The 26,704-nt window shown below is 47.3% G+C and overlaps 2 protein-coding genes across 4 annotated transcripts in view; both read right to left on the bottom strand.

The window, feature by feature from the left end:
* The window catches only part of TESMIN (testis expressed metallothionein like protein), a 44,865-nt gene extending 24,876 nt beyond the window's left edge, over positions 1 to 19,989 (bottom strand). The window contains exons 1-6 of one of the 3 annotated variants that reach the window (XM_003828755.6): positions 19,829 to 19,989; positions 18,658 to 19,167; positions 15,675 to 15,833; positions 13,444 to 13,564; positions 10,772 to 10,848; positions 7,156 to 7,244 (exon numbers count right to left, since the gene is read on the bottom strand). In XM_003828755.6, coding sequence (XP_003828803.1) covers positions 7,156 to 7,244; positions 10,772 to 10,848; positions 13,444 to 13,564; positions 15,675 to 15,833; positions 18,658 to 19,128 — 917 coding nt within the window. In that variant the 5' untranslated portion in view covers positions 19,129 to 19,167; positions 19,829 to 19,989. Of the gene's footprint in view, positions 1 to 7,155; positions 7,245 to 10,771; positions 10,849 to 13,443; positions 13,565 to 15,674; positions 15,834 to 18,657; positions 19,168 to 19,810 lie in introns of all 3 variants that reach the window. The other 2 variants (XM_055094636.1, XM_063608626.1) reach the window with 2 other exon arrangements.
* A 3,302-nt stretch (positions 19,990 to 23,291) lies between these two features.
* CPT1A (carnitine palmitoyltransferase 1A) overlaps positions 23,292 to 26,704 on the bottom strand; it is an 87,194-nt gene continuing 83,781 nt past the window's right edge. Inside the window, exon 19 of the mRNA XM_034933223.3 lies at positions 23,292 to 26,134. Within this exon, the coding sequence (XP_034789114.2) occupies positions 26,048 to 26,134 (87 nt within the window). The 3' untranslated portion in view covers positions 23,292 to 26,047. The remainder of the gene's footprint in view (positions 26,135 to 26,704) is intronic.

Here is a 26,704-nt window from a genome sequence, read left to right on the forward strand (position 1 = left end):
ATGAGAGTAGGACTAACTCACGCTAAGAAAATTACATTCCATTGCCTTGCGCTCATGACTTAGTTGCGGGGAATAAAAAGGTAAAAGAAATGGAAAGCTATTGATGGCGATGATGCCACAAGTGCGAGTGAAGCAAGCAACGGAGGATCCCCAGCTTATGTTCCTTCACCTGATCCAAGTGTCTCCACATGAGGACAGGTGGCATGTATGGAGAGACACCAGCATGAGGTCAGGGGTCTGCCACCAACAGACCTCACTGCTTGGGTGAATTTACCTATTCCTTAGCTTTTCCAAAAACAGAACACAAACTTTATTAGTATTTCCAGAGATAACTGGTTTCTCAGTGATGGATTGATTCCAGCCAAATCACAATGCATGATCAGAATGCCATGCATCAATTCATGATGGAAATAACATCCTTTTCCAGTGCCCAAAATGTTCACGTTGTCTCTCCAAGGCCTCTCATTTCTCAGTATGGAGCTACTAGGAAGCTAAGTCAATGGCCAGACAGTTGCATGTTGAGCACAGAATTCGAGGTGTGTAGACATCGAGTAGATTGGGAGGGCTCTAAGTCTCTTGCCCACTGCACACAGCACTTCGTGGAGAAGGCATCTCCGTGCCCTTACAGACAGTGCTCTGTCGCCTGCCAGCACTGGACACACTCTGGGCCTCCTTTCCTCTGTTCCAATGCTGACCGAGTGCCCTCATGATGGTACATTCTTTCTTACATGTGTCGGTCACCAATTAAGCTAGGAAGCTGCTTCTAGACAAGAAGCTGTTTCTTTGGCCTTCCATTCTGACGTAATTCAAGTTAAGCCTTTCTTAGAGTCATCTCGTTTCCAAGTCCTTAGGAGTTACCTCATTTTGTCCTGTTACAGTCTACACCCTGCTTTAGGCTTCATGGTCATTTGACCTGCCTGGTCCCCACACCCAGCCAGCAGCTGAGCAGCTCCCATCCCCAGGAGCCCACCACCCTGCACAGCTCTGTCCTCTGGATGCCACCACCTGGTCCTCCCCCACATCTGACATCTCCATCTGGGAAGGCCTGCTCTGGCTTGACAGCGTCACAGGGTCCAGGCTTTCTCCCACTGTCCTTCCTCCTCCTTACCCAGAGCTGCGTCTTTAGTTTCCCCATCAGTCATGTCATGGCATTTCCAATGTTCAGAGAAGTATATGGCCTCATAGACTAAACCAATGAGAGCTCAAACATTTTCAGACAGTCAACCCTAGACTGTCTGCAATTACTTTTTAAAAATCAATTTGTTTTTCCACTTTGGTTGTGTGAACTAAGTTTCACGGACTTCTGGATTTCTACCCACTGGTGCACCCCCACATCACTGTCCCATCACTGGGGCTCTCAGTGACTTCAGCAGGAGCTCTGCAATGGAAAAATCACGTGAAGACTGTGGTTAGGGTCGTTAGACATTGGGACTAGGACATGTTCTCCCTTTTCAACGTGTAACTTAAGGCTAGGCAGACATAAGAGCAGAAAGTGAGCAGCCCACAGCAAGAGCTGAGGGAGGACAGACAGCACAGACACCAGACGCCAGCTTTGGCAGGGTGGCCGAGGAAACTGATGCCCCTAGTGCTGTCAAGCATGGCAATGAGGTCTGCCTCCTACTTCAGCCACATCGTCTACTTCCAGCCCCCGACTCCACGTGACAATTGGCCCTACCATCCCTTGACCACACCTCCTGGCTGGGGGAGAACTTTCTGATAAAATTTCAATGTAGAATAAACCAATTCATAAAACTTTTTAAAAATGGGATGTAGAAATATTACAGTTAACGCTCAACAATGACATGGTTAGCACTTGTCTGAGGGGCTAGAGGATGCAAACCAAAACCCAAGAAAAATTACGCCCCTTGAAGTGTGAGCCACCAGTATCTTGACTAAATTAGTTGGCCAAGATAATACCAAAAATTCGTACCAGCTTCATGCAAAAGTGGCTGCTTCTCGCTGTTTTGGTTGACAACGAGCATTAGGACAAGGTTGCTGAGAAGTAACTGTAACACGTGCAGTGCTAGCCGTTCCGGTTTCTCTAGACTATGCTCCACTTACTGACTTCTAAGCAACCTTATTTCATATTTAATAATGAAGGATTTGTGATTACTTACAATTTCAGACACTGGGATTTGGTACAGTTACATGGCTTTTTAGACTTTGTGTCCCATGAACTAACAGTTACTCTATAAAGATTAAAAAAGAAAATGTATTCAGCTGGTTACTCCTTATATAGAGAATTAGCTAAGCATCTGGTGTTTTTCAACACATTGTGAGAATCTCAACACCAGATCGTTATAGGTATTATTGACAGATGCCTAATCATGAAGTGGGAGTTTCCAATGTGATGGAACTAGCACCACCAAACACAGCCACACATGCCCAGGGAGCCAGTGTGCATGCAGAGCAGGGTCCTAAGGCTCTTCACCCTTCCCAAGATGTCTTCCTGGAGTTCTTCTCCCCCTGACCTATTTAAATCTCTATTTTTTGTGCTCCTCTCCCCACTGAACAGCTCTTTCCCCCCCAAAATCTGAATGCTAATGGGAAGTACAAATTAAAGAACAATAGATAAAGCGTCGTTCATCTTCAGATATACCAGTGCTAAAGCAGTCCACGCTGTAATATTACTAACAATATCAAAGCATGTTAGTAATCACTTAAGTGTGCCATGTGATCACTGGGGACTTTCCTCATTTTAGGAAGGGATTATTACAACTCCCTCCTAACTGCATTTGGCGATTAGCTCAGAAGTCATCTTCAGGGGCATTAGAGAAGAAACAAACTCTTCCTCTAACGTGTCTCTGGGTGTTGCTAAATGTGAGGGCAGCTGCACATTAAACCATCGGGAGACGTTCCCAAGCATTGCTCAGAAGAGACACTCACCAAGGAGCTTAGAACATTTGCAATGGAAGTGGTTCAATAGGCTGTGATGACAAGGAGGGGCACGTGTACAAAACACCATGTGACAAAAACCAAACTAGATGAATTCTAAACGAATATAGCATTTAATTTAGAATTCTGTGACAGGGCTGTCCCTGTGCCCAGTGGGGGCATGAATCTTTGTCAGTGTGCTCTTTGAGGTCATGTACACAGGCCTCATCTCTGCAACGCACTGGCCACTTCTGAGCAAGGCTGCATCTTAGTCTTGGGTTTTCTCCCAGAGCTAGAACAGCACCTGGCACACAGTCCGTGCTTGCTGTCAGCCTCGCGCCATCTCATGGAACATAGGGGTTGGTAACTAATACAAACGCCCTAAAGAGAGGCAAAGTCTTTGCCCTGTCCTCTGTGCTCCGAGCGCCCGCACGCTCAGCAGTCTTGGCTGGCTGTCGGGGCTGAGGTCAGTTCCAAATCCCCCCCAACTTGGCCTGCCCTCACCTCACTGCTCTGGTCTTCCGCCCCTGCTCTCACCACCTGTGCCTCTGTTTAGTGACCCATCCCACTCCCCATGGGAAACAGCTCATGGCACCTGACATGGGGGCAAGCTGCTAACTTTGACTGCTTCTGGAGAGAGCTCCCATTTTAGAGGTAAAGACAATGTTGCTGAATGCTGTATTAATTGAGAATTCATCTAGTTTTGTTTTTCCTTTAGAGACAGAACAGTTACAGCTTTCTGCCCTCATGGGTGCCTAGAGGTGGCAGGTCTAGCTATCCTGCCACCTGGCCTGTCCACCTGTGGGTCAGACCTGGGCCTGTTCAGAGGGGGGGCTCTGACAGCTACTTCACTGCTCTTGCCCTCGGCCCTCTCAGACCTGCCCTGAGCTGGGGCACAGGGTGGCCCGGCACTTCCTGTCCAGAGGAACGAAAACTGTTCCGTTGAGGAAGTGGTGTGGGGGCTTGCGGAGGCAGTCCAGTGGGGACCCACTGTAACTGTGGAGGGAGGGTGACAGGCCCACGAGTATCTACAGAGTCAGGAGGAGGCCGGCAGGCATTTACTATAAATCACTGTGTGGCCAGGACTGTGGTCAGTGCTTCAGGGGACACCAAGGATAACTATCTGTTTAATATACAGTGCCTGTCCTGGAGGAGTCCACCAAGTCAGCAGGGACACGAGACATAGGCAATGGAAACATTAGAGCACAGAAGAGAATAATCAACCAGCACACTGTCCTATACTGACTGTGCACATGGTGCCATATTGACTGTAAATGCCACAGGAACTCAGAATAATCAACCAGCACACTGTGCTACACCGACTGTAAACACTGCAGGAACTCAGAGGCAGCATAGTTCGGCACAGATGGAAGAAGTGAAAACCAAATGCTCTTGAAGGAGGTGGAACTTGACATCAACTTTTAAGGCGGCAAGGTTTCTTCACTATTACTCAACAGGATGACCCAGTTGAAATAACAGCGCCAGTAAAGACACCCATCAGGAATGAGCACGGGGTGCAGGGGCAGTGAGGGCCTCTGACTGCAGTGGACACTAAGTGGAAACTCACTTCCATGGCTCCAGATGGACTGCTCTCTCAGTGCCCATCTAAAAATTAAAGAGTTAGAAGAGATGTGGACAACTCTGCCTCAGAAAAGCATTCTAAACAAACTACACCACAACAAGATAACCTCATCTTTAGGAAAAAAATTTCCAGAGAAGCAGACTCTTGAATATTCTTTATTATGATGTTCATTATGTTACTAAAACCAGTAGCATCAACAATGTGTCAGAATTCACATTTATTACCAGATTGGTAATAGGATTATTAAAGCTACAGAGTGTCAGGACAAGGATTTGTATTAAAGAGTTTTTATTAATATGATAAGCTAGTTAATAAGTTAGCCAGTTCACCCCCCAACCCTAACAAATGACCATCGGGTCAGCTCGCACACTCAGCCTGCTGGCCTCCAGCCTAAGCTGAACTGCTTCTATGGCCTCTACTAGGTTAGATATGGCTGAACCACACTGGGCTGACAGTCTTGGTTGGGAACTCACACGGAATGAAATAACCAGCAAAACGTTCTCTGACTGCTTTCTTACCACCAAAAATAAATTGGTAGAGATTCCAGTATATCATCAGTATTGCAGATGTCGAGATAAAAATCATCAGGCCCAATTAAGTGGAGAGGCATTGGATTAAGTAATTATGTGCATAAAAAATACAAATACACATCTCATGTTTTTCCTGGCACACCGTTTACAATAGAGAAATATTTTGTAACATTCAAAATAAAGAAAAACGTGACTGATTGAAAAAAATCTAGTATAGACACAGAAGGAAGAAAAGGAGAGAGGAAGAAGAGCAGGGGGAGGAGAACAAAGAGGAGGAGGAGGGGACGAGAAGAGGAAGGAGGAGGAGGAGAATGGGAAGCCGGGGGAGAGGAAAAGGGGGAAAAGGAGAAATAGCTGCCCTGAAAACGCTGTCATGACTGCTGCTCTGTGCAAATGCCCATTGGCTGCACCACATAGAAGCCTCAGAGGGTGCTGCAACTGGGAGAGCACGCAATTAAAGTATGAGAAGTATCAAGTGTCCTTGAATGTTCTAGACACAATACAGCACAGAGTCAATATTATTGACCAGATGCCCCCAGATTACAAGAAAGATGAGTATCTTCAGAACTGTAGCCTTTTAGATCATCCTGTGTAATGTATCAGCAGAATCTGGAAGTAGCTGAAGTCATTTTTGTTTGGTCCAGAAATGTTAACAGCCATGATGAGATGACCAATTACAATCATAGCAACTGCACCCTCACCGATCCATCACACCCAGAGAGTGAAGCAAGCAGCATGGCCCACAGTCTTATTCTGTCCAACTCAGCAAAAGTTGTCAACAGCCTAGGCACAGAATTACAACAGCTGAAAGAGCCACTGCAGAAACTGAAGCAGCGGTGCCCAGGAGCAACCAACGCCCTTCAGCGACCATGAGGGCTGATAGCGTTGATCGGTTCCAGTGTGTTTCCAGATTCACGGCCTTTCATTCCAGCCCCAAACCACTCTCCTCACACTTACCAAGGCCATCACGAAGCCATGCCCGATGGCAGAACTCTGCAGGAGCCTGGAAAGCACTGGAGGCTGCGGGCTGTATCCTGTAAGGTGTTTGACTGCTGTCTCTCAGGCCCAGGGTGTGTGTTTGCCTTAGACTGTGGGCCCAAAGAACTCCTGCAGGCAGGCCGGGCACGCCTGTAATCCCAGCACTTTGGGACGCTGAGATGGGCGGATCACCTGAGGTCAGTATTTCAAGACCAGCCTGGCCAATATGGTAAAACCCAGTCTCTACTAAAAAATACAAAAATTAGCCTGGTATAGTGGTATGCGCCTGTGGTCCCAGCTACTCGGGAGGCTGAGGCAGGAGAATTGCTTGAACCCAGGAGGCGGAGGTTGCAGTGAGCAGAGATCATGCCATTGTATTCCAGCCTGGGTGACAGAGCAAGAGTCTGTCTCAAAAAAACAAAACAAACAAACAAACAAAAAAAAGAAAAAACAAACAAACAAACACCTCTTGGAGGCAGGAATATGCTGATCTCCATAATCAACTACAGGGCTCAACGAATGGAGAGGGTTGCCCAAACCACTGTTAATACATAAATGTTAACCTGATAATTTCAACCAGCTGATTAGTTTAATTAGCAACAATTATAAACACAAGACAGGCAAGAAATAGCAAGATTATAAACACAAGACAGGCAAGAAATAGCAAGATGAGGTCCCAGATAAGTGCAGCCAATGTCCACCTGGAGATGTGAAGACAGATCATGCATTAGCACCTGCCATAGAGCTCGAGCCAACTCAGCATGGAAGGCAGCGGGCGGAGGCAGCTGGAGGGCACTCTGCAGCCCCCCGTTCATGCTGCATGGCTGCCACACCATTATTTCCACGGACGACAGCAAAAAAGAGAGGCCAGCACAGTTTGAATCAACATGGAATGAAGACAGAGCTATAAATGGCAACAAGCCTCAGAAACACCAACATAGGACAGCGGACAGGAGGACGGGGACAGATGCAGGTTATGGGCCAGACTTTCCAGCAGCCTTTGCAGCCCCAGTGAAACCAGACACAGACAGCAACACTGTTAGTGGCATTGCTGATGGTAAAAACATTTCTCAGAAGTCATGAAGGTGTGCAGTGAAGCTCATTTTATAGTATAGAAGAAAATCGTGAATGTATCCAAGAGTCTCTTAAATTATTACATTAGAGTGACAATGTATTGCTTCTAATCCTTACCCAGCCAAATTTATTTTTGGTGGTCCTGGAAGAGTTGATCCCGAGGGGAAAGCAGACCCGTTGACTACCGATGGTAAGGCTCCCTCAAGCTGTTCAAAGTCAAAGGCAAGGATATTTTGAATTAGCAAGGATTTTTAAAGTTCCAGTCAGCCAGCCCCCTAGATAAAAATGATTCTTTTTTTCCCTAAAGGTTTACATCACCATCCCTTTATAACCATGTCTGGCCTTATTACCACAAGGAATCCACTGACATTCGGAAGGTCTAGTGCTGAGGTGTGTCACAGGCCTGCCTGGAAGTGTGCAAAGATGTCTGGAAGTGTGCAAAGATGCAGGGCGGGCCTCCACGGGCTGGAGGCCGTCCATAGCTGTCACTCAGCTGGCCAGGGGTATTGTCATGGAACTCCTTTTCATTTTTATAGACTATCAATTATGAAATAAATTTAATAACAAATTTCCATAAACTAGAAATGTTCTTATACAGATCTTGACATTTGAAGTCTTGTTGGCAACCATGATTTTTCATGCATTCAAAAAAATATTTTGTAACCAGTTTTAACAAATTCAAAAGCAACGTCATCATCTCTGCATTGTCCATGTTCTTTGCTTTCCCAGGTCTCATCTTTCTTTATGTTACTCATTAGCATGGCCTGTGGAGGCTGTTCACAGGGAAAGGAACAGGCAGCAAAGCCATCACTGGCCTACTTCTCTTCTACTCAGTAGCTTGAAGAAATTAACAGTACTAAATACAATTAGGTTTTCAGATTATTTGCATATATCACAATTAAACCTCATATCCTTGTCCCTTCCTCTGTCCAAAAATGGAAATGTATCTTTAAATAAATTTATTTTTAAAGCTTTAAGAAGTATAGTCTTAGAAAAAAAATGCGTCTTGTATTCATCCTCTGCACTTCCTCCATTCTGTGCCCAGTTTAAACTGTGTGTCGTCACCATCCGTTACGGCTGGAAGACACTGAGAAAGCCTCCTGGGTCCCACTGCCTCATTTACAATCAGTCTTAAGTCCCCAGGCTTCTTCCCGGGAAACCCCTTCCGGCTCTCCTCTTGCTCGTGCACAGAAGGGAGTGCTCACAAGGCCCTGAGACAGGTGTCCCTTTTGCCCTCACCTGGACACCTAATTGTTAGGCCCCTGTCTTCAAATGTCAGTCTGAAGAGTTTTGCATTCTTTTGGAGAAAGGATGTCATAGTTCTCAGGATTGAGGCAATTATTCGCATAAACCAGGTAAAATTACTTTTTTTCCCCCTTTGCTTATTTAGCCCCAAAGTAAAGCAGAGACATCTCTTATGTACTCCATAGGTTGTAAATCCAGGGCAACTTTATGCTGGAATCCATGAGTTTCTTCAGCAATGTTTGGTCGTCTTGGAGTGAAGGAAGTCAACTCGGAGGCAGGGCTTCTCAGACTCTGCTGTGTGCACAAGTCACCCGGGGCCTTTATGAAAATGCAAATCTGATTCAGGGGGTCTGAATCCCAGGTTTGGGGTGGAACCTGAGGTTCTGCACTTCTTAACAAGCTCCCAGGTGATCCCAACAGTTCTGGTCCATGGACCACACTTTGGGTGGTAACACTCCAAAGAATATACAGAACTGGGGTCTGGCAAGGAAGCAAACGATTCTCGAGAAGCAGCAAATGCGTTGCTAAAAGAATTGTCCTTGAGGTCCATGCTGGATAAGGGGCCAAAATGGGGACGATAATAAACAGTCAAGGAAAGGTGGGGGAAGGTGGGGAGACAGCAAGTTGTGGCCAAATGGGTGTTTTTCATGGAAGATCTTAGAGGTGAAAGAGCAAGTGCAATGTGTGCCTTCTGGACTGGTGGCTGAAACAGCAGAGAAAGGAAGGCCAGCAGCGTGGAGGGGGCCAGAGGGTAGGAGGGTTCTATGAGGTTCCAACACAGACTCCATCTGCGTGCTCGCCAGATCCCGACTTACACTCACCTCCTGCACTGATAACACTCTCTTTTATCTTGGCCAATGTATCACTTGAGAAGTATTTACTCACTCATTCAACAAATATCTAATTCAATTTACACTCACTTCCTTTGAGATCTCATCTATTCATATGGCTTTCAACGCCATCTATACACTAGGACTCCCAATCTCAGCCCTCCTGCCCAGCCCTTCCTCACTCTAAACTCCTACGCAACATCTTCTGAGGCATCCCAAATTTAATATATCCAAACGGAACTCCTGGACGCCTTTGAAAAACTTGTACCATCTCATCTTTGTTGATGGAAACTCCATCTCTCCAATCATCCAGGCTGAAAACCTTGGGCGCATCCTTGACTCCTCTCTTTCTCTCACATCCCACATCCAATCCATCAGCAAATCCTGTTGACTCAACCTTCAAAGTATCCCTAGAAGCTATTTCTTGCCACCTCCACTGCCACCACCTGATCTGAGTGATCATCTCTCCCCGAGATTATTGCCATAACAGGCTCACCGTTCTCCTTGACCCCTCCTCCCCACCAGCCCCTCTTTAGAGTGGAAGCCATAATCCTCCCAGTGCCTTGACTTCCTCCCTGCCCTGCTCCCCTAGCTCACACTATCCCAGGCCCAGTGGCCTCCTCGCTGCCACCACAGCAGGCATGACCCTATCCAAGGCCCGCCTGGGATGTTCCACAGCTTGCTTCACACGGCTCATTCCCTCATCTCTTTAAAGGCTTTGCTCAAATGTCACCTTCACAACGGAGCCATGATCACCTTTTTTAAACCTGCAACTAGGCTTTTTCCCCATCAAATCCCCATCCCCCCAATCCGCTTCCTCGCTCTCCTAACAGATGATGTAATTGGCTTCCTATTAGATTTGCTAATTGTCTATCTCCTGCAGTAAAATGTAAGCTGCAGGAGGGCGGAGTTGTGTGTTTTGTTTTCTGAGGTTCACTTACCTCACAGATCAGTGCCTGCCCTTATTGAAGGGTGAGTGGGTGCCCTACATGGGCCAGGCTTTGTGCTGATTCTCATTTTACAGAGATGAACGAGACACATATGGCCTCTGCCCCCATGGAGCCTGCATTCTTGTGGGTGGATGCAGACAAACCAACCAACCACGAAACGCAAGCCAGTGAGAGTGCCATGCAGAGCAGGAGACAGCACTGTGACTGTGGCTGGATGTCTACGCTGGGGAGTTAGGGAAGGCTCTTCCGGGGAGGTGACACTTCATACCAAAACTCGGGAAAAAGAACGTATTTGTCCTCTACTTTTATGTAATATACACATATCATGGTGTAATCATAAAAGCAAACTTTAAAAAAGTATTTCCATAACACTGAGGAGGGTGAGGAGTGTTCTGGACCGAGGAGGTGGAATATGCTGTTGGTGGGGTCACAGAGGACAAGTTAGCAAGCGTGGCAGAATGCCGGTCTGGAGGCTGCAGGAAAGGGCAAAAGGGCTTCATCAAGTTGGTGAAGAATAACTGTGTCCGAGACTGACTCCAGCCCACAGTGTCTGACAGTGGGGCAGGGACTGAACACTTGGTAAGTATTTCACTTTGACTTTTAAATGGAAAATAAATTATATTTCCTGAGTAATTCCAACCATAACAATCAAAATTTTAAGAGACAATAATGCAAAATTGTATTTTTAAAATTAAAACAATGACTCACTTGTTGTGTAATGAGATTTAATTTTGTTGATGCTGGCAAAAATCTCCCTACTAAAGCAGTCATTGGTTTAGGGACATCTGTAAGGAAGATAATTAAAAATTAATTGTAGCATCTATCGTTCCTCTTCCACTTACACTTGGATGAAAGTACAAAAGTCTGTTATGGATGTGTCCTGTGCAAAGTTATTTCAACTTATCTTGATGCTAGTTACACATTTTATTCTCTAAAACCTTTCAAGTCAGTATTTTACTTAATATACTCATTTTTCTTTTCTTTTTTGGGGAGATGGTCATAAAGCTACTTGATCTGAGCTTCCAGGGTTGGTCTACTAGGCTAAAACAATGTTGTTAGTGCTCTGGTTCCCAAATTGTGTGCCAAGGTGCCCTGCGTAGCCACAGCAAACTCACTAGGAAAAAAAATGTTTGAGATAGGGTCTCGCTATGTTGCGAGGCTGGCTTCAAACTCCCGGGCTCAAGCAATCCTCCTGCCTCAGCCTCCTAAGTAGCTGAGCCTATAGGCATACCCAGCTTCGCTGGATATTTTATGTTTTCTTTTCTTTTTTTTTCTTTTTGCTTTTTTGAGATAGGATCTTGCTCTGTTGCCCAGGCTGGAGTGCAGTGGCACTACCACGGTTCACTGCAGCCTTGACCCCCCCCTAGGCTCAAGTGATCCTCCTGCCTCACCCTCCCACGTAGCTGAGACCACAGGCCTGTGCCACCATGCCTGGCTAATGTTTTCATTTTTTGTAGAGACAGGATCTTGCCACATTGACCAGACTGGTCTTCAACTACTGGGCTCGAGCAATCCTCTGGCCTGGCCTCACAAAGTGCTGAGATTACAGGCGTGAGCCAGCACTCCAGGCTGGTATTTTATGATTTTAAAGAAAGCCCAGGGACATCTATTGGATACCACAGGAACTACTTTTTTTTTTTTTTTTTTTTTGAGACAGGGTCTCACTTTGTCACCCAGGCTAGAGTGCAGTAGTGCGATGTTGGCTCACTGCAGCCTCAGCCTCAACCTTCTAGCCTCAAGCAATTCTCTCACCTCAGCCCCCCAGTCAACTGGGACAACAGGTGCACACCACCAAGCCCAGCTCATTTTTTTTTGTATTTCTTGTAGAGACAGGGTTTCGCCATGGTACCCAGGCTAGTCTTGAACTCCTGAGCGCAAGTGATTCACCTGCCTCAGCCTCCCAAAGTGCTAGGATTATAGGCGTGAGCCATGGCAGCCAGCACTACTTTCGATTTATGTGTATTTTTTTTTCAAGTGGTTACTAAGTTGTTTGGATATAAATACTTACTAAGCTATTTAGACTAAACTACTTAGTACTGGAACTGATAGGTACTTATTTGGTTTACAAGTGCTATGAAAAACATTCTTGAGACACTAAGGGTGTGTAAGCCTCTGTGCTCATGAGTTCAAGCAGAAGCACCTGAACACTTTTTCTCCTCCAGGCCTAGGCATCCTTTGAGTGAGGAATCTCAGACGCAGGCAGCAGGATGCACATACTTTATGGTGATGTTTAATATGTGCACAGTGTAACAAAGGAGATGCAGGTGGGGGGAGTATGATTATATGATAAGGAACTTGAACTGGAAAACACTATATAAACTCTCTCCTCCTGCAGACCTTAAGGCACTAGGATTTTGTCATGTGCCAGGAGGAAGGGGAGCAGGAAAGACCTTCTCCCTGCCTGTAGAGATCAGAGATGCAGCATGAACCTATAGGAGATGAGGCCAAAGCTCCAACCTCAGCTTCTTCACTGTGAAAAGAGTCAATGTCTTGAGGATATTTATTCTGTCCCTGGACAGGGAGACAATCAGGATGCAATGGGGAGACAGGGAGTCACGCTTTGTCTTTTTGCCCTGGACTTCAAAGGCCAGTGAAACTACATCTGGATTTGCTATTGGTTTCAAGTTATAGGCAAGGTCAGTGAATCATCTGACAGTGAATATTCTCTCGTTAACTCAAGATCTAGGGTAATGTGATTACGTGCAGTCCCCATAGAGAGGCCTAATTTTCAAGAATTAGCATCTCACTTTTGTTAAACACAATCCTAAAATACGTCATTTACTCTTTCTCTAATCATGCATAAGGAATTTCAGAACAATCAAGTACTTACAGGTCATTTCTTATTATTGTGCCAGGTTAAAAAAGTTTCTTAGTCAGATAAGAATGAATTTCTTAGAATGAATGTCAGACAAATCCTTTGTTATTTCAGAACTCATGGTGATTAAAGCAGAATGATAGTTCTCATTGATTACACTGAAATGTTTACATTAAAATGTAGGTGTTTACACCACACCTGAAGTCAACCCATCAGGTCAGTCTGGGAAAGGCTGATATTTCAATCTAGGCACATCGAGGCACCTAGTTGTGGAATTCCTACCAATGCAGTGTTGGTCTGAGTCATCACCTGTTAGGATCACAAAGCTCTCAGCAGCTAGGTGACATGAGGGACAGCTATCCAAGAATTTGAGACAGTCAGTACAGGGTACAAAAATTAGTCTATAGATATACATTTTTATATTCTTAGCTTACTAATATGGACTACGAGGTTTGCCAAATTTCCTATTTAATATCCTGGTTGCCATTTCACTTTATATACAAAGCCAAACATATTCATTTACCGACTTACATATATGACATAGTTTTATTAATTAACTTTGTACCTGACTGTAGATAATTATTTTGATCTTGATACTGAGGAACCAAATGGAGTGCTTTTAGTTCTCTTGTTCTAGAATTGTCTATACATAGCATTTGTGTGCCCCCTTTCAATTGGCATATCACCTAAAATGAAAAAGAACAATCAGGTTTCATTTTTGAAACATAATTCCAGTAATAATGAACCTAAATAAACTTAAATCTGAGAAAATGGCTTTAATCCAGAAGTTACATTTTAATGGAAGATAGAAAACTATAGATCTGTTTTCGATTTCTTACTCTACACTAACATGCTCTTTGGAGACACCAAAGGGCAAAAAAAAAAAAAAGAAAAAGAAAAACCCAGAAATGTTTCCTGAGATGCGTCCAGTGTGTGAACAGAAAAAAGTTCCTGTGCCTGGCTTTCTCCACAGGTGTCTGATTTAGTTGGGGATCAGGTAGCCATGCCCCAGAGCTTCCTTTGTCCTGTCCTCACTCCACCATTGACATGAGCAGAAGAGGGTGCTGCTCTGCCAAGCCCCAGCCCATTCAGTCCCAGTGGGCACTGAGGCCCTGGCGGCATGTCCCTGAGTCCCTGGGCACGCACTTAAAATCCTCTCTAATTTTACTCCAACTGTTCTTTCCTGCCACACACATGTCATTATTTAACACATGGGGTTTTAAAAACACATCTATTTTATTTCCTACAAGTACAGCTTAGAAAGGTTAGTCCAAGAACTATAAAGTTCTAAGAAGCCACACTGATCTGCTTGGGCCTGAGCAGCACTGTCAGACCCCCCTTGGATACTGACCGTAAATAAATGGTCGCAAGCCGGGTGGGTCTGCCAGTCCATCCCATCAGTCAAGCAAAAGCACTGAGGGAACTCACTGTGTGCCCAGCCCTGCTTCAGGCTGTGGCATGTTGGGATAGAAAGGCGAGAGATGCTGTGGCTTCTGCCTGGACACAGCTTCCAATTCTGCTGGCAGAACCACAACTACACAGAGCAGCTGTGCTTTATACACTTAAGTTGCTTATAATCTAGATAGGAGAACCCAAAGAACCATAAAGGACCAATGTTATCAAAGTAATACACATTGGACCTACTATGGTCATTGGATCAATATTCCACATCATCCTGACATCTGATGAGAGGCCAGCATTCATGTTCAATTGGAGTTGTATTTGTATTTGGAGGATAAAGTTATAGCTACACACACACACACACACACACACACACAGGAAAGGCTCAGAGTGAACTCTGCAGACCTGCCTCTACTGCACACTCCTGGGCCCTATCCACATGGGAGCCTTGGCTCTGCCCTCTGGGGAAATGTGCCAACATCACTCTGCGGTCTTGGGGAGTCGGAGAGTTCTCATCCTGCTGACCTGCTTTTAGGGTCCTGGAAAAACTGCTATCAGAACCCACAGCCCCAAATAGAACCACCGATGGAGAGGCTAATGTTAGTGTACACCACAGCTAAACCAAACTCATGACAGGCTCATTTTCAAGTATTTGCTTGTTAACGTCTATGCCTTACAGCAAGGGCCTCATTTCTAGGAATAAAGAATTGCTGGGGGAAAGGCAATGATCGGTTCTTGGACTCTGGGTGCTTTGCTAAGGGAATGCTGTGGGTGACACTCTCCCCATTCCTAGTCCTTGCCACGTGAGATCTGGAGTCCCAGATGCACCACTTAATTATGAAGACCAATGTAGATGATGTAACATCTCTGTTTCTTACCCATAAAGTGGGGATAAAAAGAATGCCTATCCTACAGAGTTGTTAGGAGGATTAAATAAAGGTGCAAAAATATGACATAAACCACAGCTGTGACTGATTATGTACCCTATACAAGCGTTACCTGTTATCATGAGAGATTGGGACATGAAGGAAGCAGGCTGTGCCCTGAAGCCACAGAACCGCGCCCCACACCAATATGCCAAACCATGAGGCTCAGCTGCAGTCCCTGACCCCAGCACTGCACTAACTGATGTGATTTGTGCTTGCTCTCCTTAATGAATACAGCAATGTCCTCATCTTTGTTCGATTTGCTAAGATGGAGTAGAAATGAGAATCTTAGAGGTGAGATGTGAAAGGCTGTAGCTCATGTCCCTGTTTTGCTAATGAGACAACCAAAAATCCTGATACAATACATACGTGAAATGAAAAACGAGTGAAATGATCAGTCGACTTAGTAATGATGGGGTCCAGCATTTAGTATAATGTTAGTCCTACACATCTTCTTTAGCATAATTACCATTGGGTTGGAATCTTTCTTAAGAGAACAGCAGGAGGCGTCCTCTAGTTCCTGGGACGATGGGAACTTGCAACAGGATTCCTGAGCAAGAAGAGTCTGCAAAGTTGCTTCTTCCGGATTATTACTTGTAGTAGTACCACCTGCTTCCTTGATTTCAACCTAGAAAAAAGCAATAATTATTTTAGAGAACACATGGTGGACACTGGCTCTTGCAGTTGCATAATCTAGAAAATTGAAATCTCAGTGATAAGTAGAAGTTATGGTGAAACCCTGTTTCTACTAGGCATGGTGGCGCACTCCCAGCTACTGGAGAGGTTGAGGCAGAACTGCTTGAACCTGGGAGGCGGAGGTTGCTGTGAGCTAAGACAGTGCCATTGCATTCCAGCCCAGCCCCATCACACATTCTTCCAGCATGCTCAGTAGTTTGAATTAGATGTTCTAGTCAATTGTTTTTTCCTCAAAAAGCCCAAAATCCTTGGTAACGTTTTAATATTATTTATGATGTGTTTATAGGAAGATTTGTAATTAGGTAGTAGCCCTTTCCTGCCTTAATAGTAGGACAACGAACGTGAAATGGTGGAGAGTAGGGAGTGGCTGCCAGCTTTGTGTTCAAGCTGTCTTCTGTAACAACTGTCAACCCGATGACAAAATTACCAAAGATATGGAGAAATACAGGGATAATACTGAAAATCAATAGAATTTTAAAAAGTAAGAATCCTCGTGGTTAAAAAAAAATTACAATCAGGATTGTTTCAACATTGGGATGCTACTTTTTACAATCTGTAGGAATGTGAGGAGGACTGGGAAACCCACGCTTTGCATCCTCCCCTCCCTTCCTCCTCCACCTACACTTGCCCGAGCTGCCTGGACCAGAGGACAGTGGGGCTCCCCAAAGGCCAGGAGGCAGGCCACAGAGCCCTTCCAAAAAGATGGTGGCTCTAAGGTAACATACTGAAGACCTCAAATAAAAATCACAGAGCAGGTATCTTTCAAAATGCAGATCGTGACTCAAATTGGAGCTTGTCCAGCCCAATAAAATCAGAGGCCCAAACAAATCATATTTCCCATGTATGGGCAAATCACTCAGCACAGCAGACTAGCATCTAGGTATAAATCTTAAAAGAGATAAAGTTTAGCTATATTTTAAGTAGCTTTATTTAGAAATTTTAAATTTCATATAAATACACATAAAATTTTCTTCTACTTGCTGCTTTGGGGGATGTGCTATGCACGTCATCCCAGTTTAGATTTAACTTATCTCCCTGTAATCAGCAAATACTACTATAATAAATATATCATTTCCTCAGACCTATGCAACTAATATCTGAACTACTTATACTAAAATTCCATTTCTGACCTTTCAAAACAAAGGTCAACATGTGGGAATGAATTTCTAGAAGAAGGAAATTAGCAACTGATCCTGAATATTTACTGAAAATAATTCCATTCTGTTTAAACGATAAACATGTCTGTGCTGTATCTGGTCCATTTTATTAATGAATCAGAAAGCAGTCAATAAAAATTTAAAAAGCAAAGTCTCTCCTTTAGTTTGTCAGACCAGCAATCTCTTAAAATTGGATTAAAGAGAATTTTACTATCTTTAACATCAGAGAATTCTCTTGTGTGTGTTTTGTTTGTTTTTTAAGACAGGGTCTCACTCTGTCGCTCAGGCTGGAGTGCAGCGGTGCAATCTTGGCTCACTGCAGCCTTCGCCTCCCAGGTTCAAGCGATTCTCCTGCCTCAGCCTCCCGAGTAGCTGGGATTACAGGTGTGCGCCACCACACCCGGTTAATTTTTGTATTATCTTCCCTGTTCTGATTAATGCTTTCTGACTCCACTCTGTGAGGAAATGAGCCGAGCTAGGACCTACGGGCAGGAGGCGTGGGACACCAATCCGGCTGGGCAGCAAAATGCAGTTCTTAACATTTCAAGCCCTCTGAGAAAGGCTGTGAGAAAGACCTCTGTCCTGGGAAAAGGCTGGGGGGACTGGTGAGCTCTATGGCTCCTCTGAGGACAAAGAGAGGTCAGTGGAGGCCCCAGCCTCTGCCCATCCTTTTCCTGTACACTAAGGAGTGGCAATTACCATAACAGAAAACCGGAAGAGCAGAAATCCAAGCTCCTGCTGCTCTGGCTTATGATACAGGGTCAGGCTCCAGCCATCTCAATACTGACTCAAGCATTGTGTCCCACAAACGCTTCATCTACAACTTACTAAAATGACCTCATGGATTGAGTGGTCTCGTTTTCTGAGCTGGGTCCTTTTTGAGGGGTCGAGAACACATTTTCCTGGGACCCTTTGTTTCCTTTGAAAACTCATTAGTTTTGGCAAGAACAAAGCGGAAAATTATCAGCGGTCATCTACAGCTAGAGAGGGCAGTCGGCTGAGAGCTGGCAAGCATTTCTTTAGGCTCTGATTTACACTGCATATGCTTGAAGAGCTATTACTCATTAGCAAAGGGAAGATCTCACATCTTGACTTCAAGGCCCGGAAAATCCAAGTATTAACTCTGAGTCCTTGCTGTGGATTCCAAGCCTGGTAAAGTTAAAGGGAAAAAAAAAATGCAAGATGCAAACACGCCAACCCTCCACCACATTGCGTTTGTTTTCACAGACAATAGTTACCAGCAGACAGCGGGCCTCTCTCCTTAAGCCAAGGATAGCAACAGGGCCCAAGGGAACCTACGTCCTAGCTTTCCCCCTCTTTTTTTGTTGTCCGCCGTCTGCATGGTTAGGTCAGCTTTGGACGACTGGTGCAGGGCAGAATTCCCTCCAGGGGAAAGGGCTTGGCTGGGCCGATGCATGTTGGATTAGGAAGACAACAAAGAGTATACGCTCTGCCGAGAATCAGTGACTCCGGTGGGCTGTGTGTGGTGTCACCAGGGAAAATGCTTGTAGAGGGAAATCCTGGGGTACACTAGCAGCCTCAGATGGGTTGGGGAAGGGATGGAGGGGGAGCTGTGCCCATTCCCCAGGCGGTTCTTACTGGGATCATGCGGACGCCCGGGTGGGCGGCTCCTTCCAGGACCCAGGCGCCCAGGGGCAACACCGCCGGGCTGCGGTGCGCGGGTAGCAGCGAGGACAGGAAGTGCACGTTGCAGGCGGGCGGCTGCGGGGCCTGCAGGAGCGCGACGTCCTCCAGCGCGCTGAGCTCTGGGATCCCGGGGTACTCCCCGAGGAGCTCCCCGCCGTCGCTGTCGCCCCCCGCGAGCTTCGCCTTGACCTGGCCCTTGCAGTCGGCGCCCAGCGCGGGGTTGAACGCGTGCAGGACGGGTTCCTTGGGGTCCGCCGCGCCCAGGTACGCTTCTTTGAAGACGTGGAACTCGTCCTCCTCGTGCTTCACGGGGGCCTTCAGGCCGATGTTCTCCGAAACGAACGGACCCTCGGGGCTTAAGAGCTCCGTCACCATCGCATCCTCGGGGCTGGGCAGCCCGCCCAGCAGAGGGCCCTCCTCCATGGCGCAGGGCGGCGGGGCGGGATGGCGGGGGCCGCGCACCTGCAACACGCGGCCAGGTGAGAGGCAGCCAGGGGAGAGGACGAGGGGAGGGGCGGCCAAAGGAGGGGCGGCTAGGGGAGGGGGCGGCCTGGTGAGGGAGGGCCAGGTGAGGGGCCCGGGGAAGGGCGACCAGGTGAGGGCGACCAGATAAGGGGCGACCAGATGAGGGGCGATTAGGTGAGGGGCGGCCAGGTGAGGGGCGGCCAGGTGAGGGGCGGCCAGGTGAGGAGCGACCAGGGGAGGCGGTCAGGTGAGGGGCGACCAGGGGAGGGGCGGCCGGGGAGGGGGTCACGGGAGGGGCGACCAGGGGAGGGGCGGCCAGGGGAGGGGGCCAGGTGAGGGGCGGCCAGGTGAGGAGCGACCAGGGGAGGGAGTCAGGGGAGGGGCGACCAGGTAAGGGGCGGCCAGGAGAGGGGCGGCCGGGGTGGGGGTCAGGTGAGGGGCGGCCAGGGGAGGGGGCCAGGTGAGGGGCGGCCGAGGAGGGGGTCAGGTGAGGAGCGGCCAGGGGAGGGGGGGCCAGGTGAGGGGCGGCCTCGCCCACGGCCCGCCGCCCGCCGCCCACCCGCAGGGGCCCGACCCGGCCCGGCAGCCCCCATCCCCGCCTGCAGAGCCGAGGCCCAGCCCGGGGACCGCCCCGTCATGCCTCCTCGGAGGGACGCACCTGGGGCCGCCGGGGCTGCCGCAGCGTGGAGCGAGCGGGATGGGGCGTGGGCCGGGCCTCAGGCGCAGGCGGCCGTTGGCGGTTGGAGAAGGGGGAAGGGTGAGGGACAGGAACCTGTGGGGAGGGGAAGAGGCGCCCGGGCAGTGGGCGGGGCCTGGGCGTGGGGCGGAGTCGAGGTCGGGGCGGGGAGGTAAAGGCGGGGCCAGGGAGGTGTGGTGGGCGTGGTCTGGGGCGGGAGGAGACAGAGTCGCGAGGGGCGGGGCCTGGACTGCCGCTGTTGCCAGAGCGGGTCAGGGGAGGCACTCCCAGGGTTCAGCCGATCCAGGCTCAGGTGGGGAAACTGAGGTCCCCATCAACTCGGGCAGCGCTAAGTGGGACTGCCTAGCTTGGCTTCTGACCTTGGGCTTCAGATATATTTTTCTGGCCAGGCGTGGTTGCTCACGCCTGTAGTCCCAGCACTTTGGGAGGCCGAGGCAGGCGGATTACTTGAGGTCAGGAGTTCAAAACCAGCCTGGGCAACATGGTGAAACCCCGTCTCTACTAAAAATACAAAAATTAGCTGGCCGTGGTGGCACGCGCCTGTAATCCCAGCTACTTGGAAGGCTGAGGCAGGAGAATCGCTTGAGCCCGGGAGGTGGAGGTTGCAGTGAGCCGAGATCCCGCCACTGCACTCCAGCCTGTGCCACAGAGCTAGACTCCGTCTCAAAAAAATAAATAAAATAAAATAAAACATTTTTCTACACTCGAGCTCTCAAGACAGATCCCGGCCTGGGACGCTGCGGGTGGACAGAGGGCAGGGGCTTGCACCGCACGTTCCCAGCCTCGCACCCACTCCCGGTCCTTGGTGACGCAGCTTACAGGTGCAATTGATGGAGTTGGTCCCGAAATAGAAGTAACAAATACGGCTGGGCGTGGTGGCTCACGTCTGTAATCCCAGCACTTCGGGAGGCCGAGGCGGATGGATCACCTGAGGTCAGGAGTTCGAGACCAGCCTGGCCAACATATAGTGAAACTCCGTCTCTACTAAAAAATACAAAAACTAGCTGGGCGTAGTGGCGCACGCCTGTAGTCCCAGCTACGTAGAAGGCTGAGACTTGAACCTGGGAGATGGGGGTTGCAGTGAGCTGAGATTGTGCCACTGTACTCCAGCCTGACCAACAGAGAAAGGCTCCCTCTCAGAAAAAAAAAAAAAAAAAAAGTCACAAATACAATGAAAGTCTCAAATTTTGGGTGGGGAATGAGCTATTTCATCTTTAAGGAGTCAATAGATATCACTGTTTAATCAAGAGAAGAGGTGAAAGTTTAATTCAAGTGATGGCGAAACCTGCAAAGGGTGTAGAGGGACTGGTGGGAGTGGGTGCTGGGGAGACAGCCTCAGGTACTGTCTACTCAGGTACTGTTTTGGTAAAAATAAAGAATGTAAAACATCAGCTTTCTAATCTCACTTTTAAAAATTAAATACTTTTCTAAATTTTTAAAGGGTAGTACCCAAGGCACAGCAACACCGTGTACTATTTAGTTGTACATTTAACATTCAAAAATCAAGAAAATTTTGCCTGGGGCTGGGCGTGGTGGCTCATGCCTGTAATCCCAGCACTCTGGGAGGCCAAGGTGTCAGATCACTTGAAGTCAGGAGTTCAAGACCAGCCTGACCAACATGGTGAAACCCTGTCTCTACTAAAAATACAAAATTAGCTAGGCATGGTGGTGCACACCTGCAATCCCAGCTATTTGTGAGGCTGAGGCAGGAGAATTGCTTGAACCTGGGAGGCGGAGGTTGCAGTGAGCTGAGATTGCACCATTGTAATTTAGCCTGGGCAAAAAGATTGAAACTCCATCTCAAAAATCAAACAAACAAAAACAACAACAACAAAAAACACTCACAAAAGCAGAAAAAATAATAAAAATAATAAATCGAAGAGCCCAAGAATTATGCATAGCTTGAGTGGCCCAAGCAAGAGAGTAACCCACAAGTTTGCACCGTTCATTCGTTTACTAATCAGAATCAGACGTCTACTGAGTAGCATCATGCCAGGCATACACAGCCACCTGTGGGGGTCACCCACGGGTTGCAATCAAGCCTGGAGGCTCTGCACCTGCTGCTCCTAGATGCTTGCTGCCCTGCTGCACTGGCTGGGCTGGCTCCGTCGAGTCTCTCAGGTCTCAGCTCAACCCACTCTAAGTGGGTCACCCTCCCTGCCAGCTACCACCCCCTCCCAATGATCCTCTTAGTTGCCTCAGAACACTTAAAATCCTTCAACTGGTTGTTCTCTTTTTCCTCTGTGATATGGTTTGGCTCTGTGTCCCCACCCAAATCTCATCTTGAATTGTAATCCCTCTGTGTCAAGGGAGGGACCTGGTGGGAGGTGATTGGATCATGGAGGCGGTTCCCCTACGCTGTTCTTGCAATAAGAAGTGAGTTCTCACAAGATCTGATGGCTTAAAAGTGTTCGGCAATTCCCCCTCACTCACTCTCCTCTGCTGCCATGTAACAGGTTTCTTGCTTCCCCTTCACCTTCTGCCATGATTATAAGTTTCCTGAGGCCTCCCCAGCCATGCTGAACTGTGAGTCAATTGACTGTCTTTCCTTTATACTTACCCAGTCTCAAGAAGTTCTTTACAGCAATGTAAAAATGGACTAATGAGAGAGCCAGAACCTGGTGGGGTCACTGCTGTCTCCCCAGTGCCTAGAACAGGCGCTGATATGGTTTGGATGTGTGTCCCCACCCAAATCTCAGGTTCAGTGGTAATCCCTAATGTTGGAGGTGGGGCCTGATGGGAAGTGACTGGATCATGGCCGTGCATTTCTCATGAACGGCACCATCCCTCTTGCTACTGTCCTCACCATAGAGTGCGTGAGTTCCTGTGAGATCTGGTTGTTCACAAGTGTGTAAGAGAGCACCTCCTCTCTCTCTCTCAGATCTGGTTGTTTGCAAATGTGTAAGAGAGCACCTCCTCTCTTTCTCTCTCTGTCTCCTTTCACCATGTAGAATGCCTGCTCCCCCTTTGCCTTCCACCATGAGTAAAAAGCTGTTTGAGGCCTCCCCAGAAGCAGATGCCTCCATGCTTCGTGTATAACCTGCAGAACTGACAGCCAATTAAACCTCTTATAAATTACCCAGTCTCAGCTATTTCTTTACAGCAATGTGAGAATGGCCTAATACAGGTGCTCAAGAAAAACAGAAAAATGGAATTCATGCATTACTTTAACATATTTACTGAGCATCTTTTATGTGTCAGGCACTGTTCTCAGCACTGAGGCAATGGAATGGATGAATAAATGCACAGCAAGTGAAAATCAACAGGCTTTTCTTTCCAGCCCAGCACATGAACTTGGTGATGTCCATGGTCTCCTCCAAGGCCTTGTTTCCATATGCTGAGACTTTCCACTTTGTCTCAAGTATCTGAACTTGGTCCTTGACTTATAATCCCCTTAATATAACAAAAGAGACAGAAACAAATCTTGTAGTAGACTGGGGTTAATGTTTTATTAATGATAACCTACATTCACACTGCATTTCTAAGATTTACATCCAAAGAGCATATTGTATTTACATGCACCGGTCAGCCCAAGATAACAAATTCAAACCATGGCTGCGTTAAGACAATGGTTTGTTCCAATTAAATTAAATAGATAATACTCTTATCACCCCCCTTGGACATGTACAATAAGACCCCTCTTTCTCCCCTCAAGGAATATAAAATTGCATTGATAACTGCACTGATGAGCAACAATTACATTTGAAACATTTAAAACCTGAGAGAGAAACCCAAATATGTTTAAGCACTCACGTCTACACTCAAAATGCCCTGTGAACTCTACTGTAACACAGATTGCTCAGTGGTCAACAGTGCATGATCTAGCTGGCTCTGATAGGGACTGACGCCGGCTGCTGGCTTTTAACGGGAAGTGCTATTCTTGCCCAGGGCAGAGAGAGCTACATCCCCCCTGCCTGCTTGACGGACAGTCAGGGTCTTTTGTTGTTGGTTTGTTTTTGCTTTTTTTTTTAGACGGAGTCTCGCTCTGTCGCCCGGGCTGGAGTGCAGTGGAGCGATCTCGGCTCACTGCAAGCTCCGCCTCCCGGGTTCACGCCATTCTCCTGCCTCAGCCTCCCGAGTAGCTGGGACTACAGGCGCCCGCTACCACGCCCGGCTCATTTTTTGAATTTTTAGTAGAGACAGGGTTTCACCGTGTTAGCCAGGATGGTCTCCATCTCCTGACCTCGTGATCCGCCCGCCTGGGCCTCCCAAAGTGCTGGGATTACACGCATGAGCCACCGCGCCTGGACACTTTTTTTTTTTTTTTGTCTTTTGTTTTCATTTTTTCTTGCTTTCAGGAGAAAAAAAATCTTTGGCCCATAAAGGTGGGATTTTTACATCATGAAGTATACATACATAAAACATGCATGTGGGCCGCACATCGTGGCTCATGCCTGTAATCCCAGCACTTTGGGAGGCTGAGGCAGGTGGATCACCTGAGGTCAGGAGTTCGAGACCAGCCTGACCAATATGATGAAACCCCGTCTCTACTAAAAATACAAAAATTAGCAGGGCATGGTGTTGGGCGTGTAATCCCAGCTACTTGGGAGGCCGAGACAGGAGAATCGCTTGAACCTGCAAGGCAGATGCTGCAGTGAGCCGAGATTGCACCACTGCACTCCAGCCTGGGCAACAAGAGTGAAACTCCATCTCAAAAAAAAAAAAAAAAAGGCATGTGTTCTCTGGCAAGCACCTTCCATCGACTCCAACAGTTCAGCCGTCGCTGTTGTACTGTCGGGGTGCAGGACTCTGAAGGAGTCAGGCCCAACTAGAACCAAGTGGTCAAAAAAATAAATACACAATTTAAAACAATGGACAGCTAAGCTTGTCATGACAGACAGTGGGAATTTCATTCCATGATGCTTCATTTTTGCATTAAATACTGAAGATGACTCAGTGCATAATTGCTTTGTGGTCCATGAGACGCTTTCATGAAGGCACTCCTATCTGAAGGACAGGCTGGGTGAACACCTAGCACCGTCACTTGAGACATCTTGGCCGGTCACCAAGGTGAGCCGGCATACTGTCTCCATCACCCTCTGGTGAGTCTTTCCCCTCACCGGGTGGGAGGAGAAGGCCATCCCTTGGGGTCGTGGAGCCACTCTCTCCTCACCACGGTGGGTTGCCCTCCCCTTCCTCACTTGCTAGTCCCCGCTTGGTGGCCGATGCCCTGCCCTCCTTGCTGTCACTTTGGGAAAGAGATCCTCCTGAGGCACGTGTCATGTTTTATTCTTGAGTGAATTATCTGACCATCACGGCCCTTGCTCCCTTTTTATGACATGTGCCTGTTATTTCTTTTGTTGCTTATGATGACAAGAAGGCAGTCCCGGGAGGGGAGTCTGGCACAGCTGCCCTTGGGAAGGAACTGGTGTTTCTGAGGGGGAGGGGGCTGGTGGGGTGTAGCAAATGCTTATGTACGGTTATCCATACTCAGTCAATTGTGAAGGGAACAGTATACCCACAATTCCACCCAAAGACTCCACAAAATAAATCTTTCTCTCCATCTCCCTTACATTTAGGGCCTTTCATTTTTAAGGCACTGGGTTGTGAAGACTTGAAGACATACAAGGTCAGTAAAACTGAAGATGTTGCATCCTGCTTGCTTCAAATGTGGAGAGGCAGACACAGGCTACTGGACCAGACGGGAACGGTTACCCATGGTGACAAAAGCAGGTCTCCAAAGCACAGCATTTTGGTTAGTGCATTCCAGATGTGTTAGCTACAACTGGGGACACCAACTTGAATAACACATTTTTCTTTTAACAAAACAAAAGTTTACCCTGCTTGGATGATGCTAAATGCCCTTAAGCACTAGGCCTTCGGTTGCCACTGAGAAAGCACACCATTTCCATTCCACTGTGTGTGAAGCCACAACCCTACTAATTCCTTCATTAACTCAACAAGATTTGCATCCCTTAATAAATCCAAGCCGATGCGGAGACATCAGGGGAGACTTTATCAGATGTCCCCCAAGGGAGGGCAAGTCTGGAAGTAGTGGGGTTATGCTTCACAGGGGAGAGATACTGTTCTAGGAAAAAAAAACACCCACATTTTTTGGGAGGAAAACTGAGTTTTTTTAAGAGCAGTGTTTCATCCCGAGCTAAGGTCAGGATTAATGCCTATTTTTCATTTGGTTTGCATCAGAAGAGCTCGTTTTCCTTCCCAGCAGCTCCAGTGGAATTACTTTTTGGAATTAGAACTGAGACCAAACAAAGTGATGATGTCAGTCATTGCTTCTTTCAGGTGCCTTCCAAAGCGATGAGAATCCTTTCATGTAAAAACAAAAACCAAAAACCTATTAAAACGTGGCCATCCCCACATTTCAAGCTTTTTCATTTGCAATCTGACCCAATGTTTCATTGAAATTCCTTTCTGCCAGTTCTCTAAGATCTGACCAACGTCTTAAAGCTTAACTTAGACATTCCAGAGAAATGCTGAGGGTAAAGAGATGACAGCTGATGTGTTTGTGCGGGTGTGTTGTCGATCTAAGCCTTCCCCTAATGCCAATGCGTTTATCCCACGGAAAACACAATGACCATCCTGAGCATGGTGGCTCATGCCTGTAATCCCAGCACTTTGGAATCGCTTGAGCCCAGGAGTTCAAGACCAGCCTGGGAAACATGGTGAAACCACATTTCTACAAAAAATACAAAAATCAGCCAGGTGTGGTGGCACTCCGCTATAGTCCCAGCTACTCAGGAGGCTGAAGTAGGAGGATCCCGGGCCCAGGAGGCTGAAGCTGCAGTGAGCCGAGATCACACCACTGCACTCTAGCCTGGGTGGCAGAGTGAGACCCTGTCTAAAACAAACAAACAAACAAACAAACAACAAAAGAAA

This window comes from Pan paniscus, chromosome 9 (assembly GCF_029289425.2).
Source record: "Pan paniscus chromosome 9, NHGRI_mPanPan1-v2.0_pri, whole genome shotgun sequence".
Classification (NCBI taxonomy): Eukaryota; Metazoa; Chordata; class Mammalia; order Primates; family Hominidae; genus Pan; species Pan paniscus.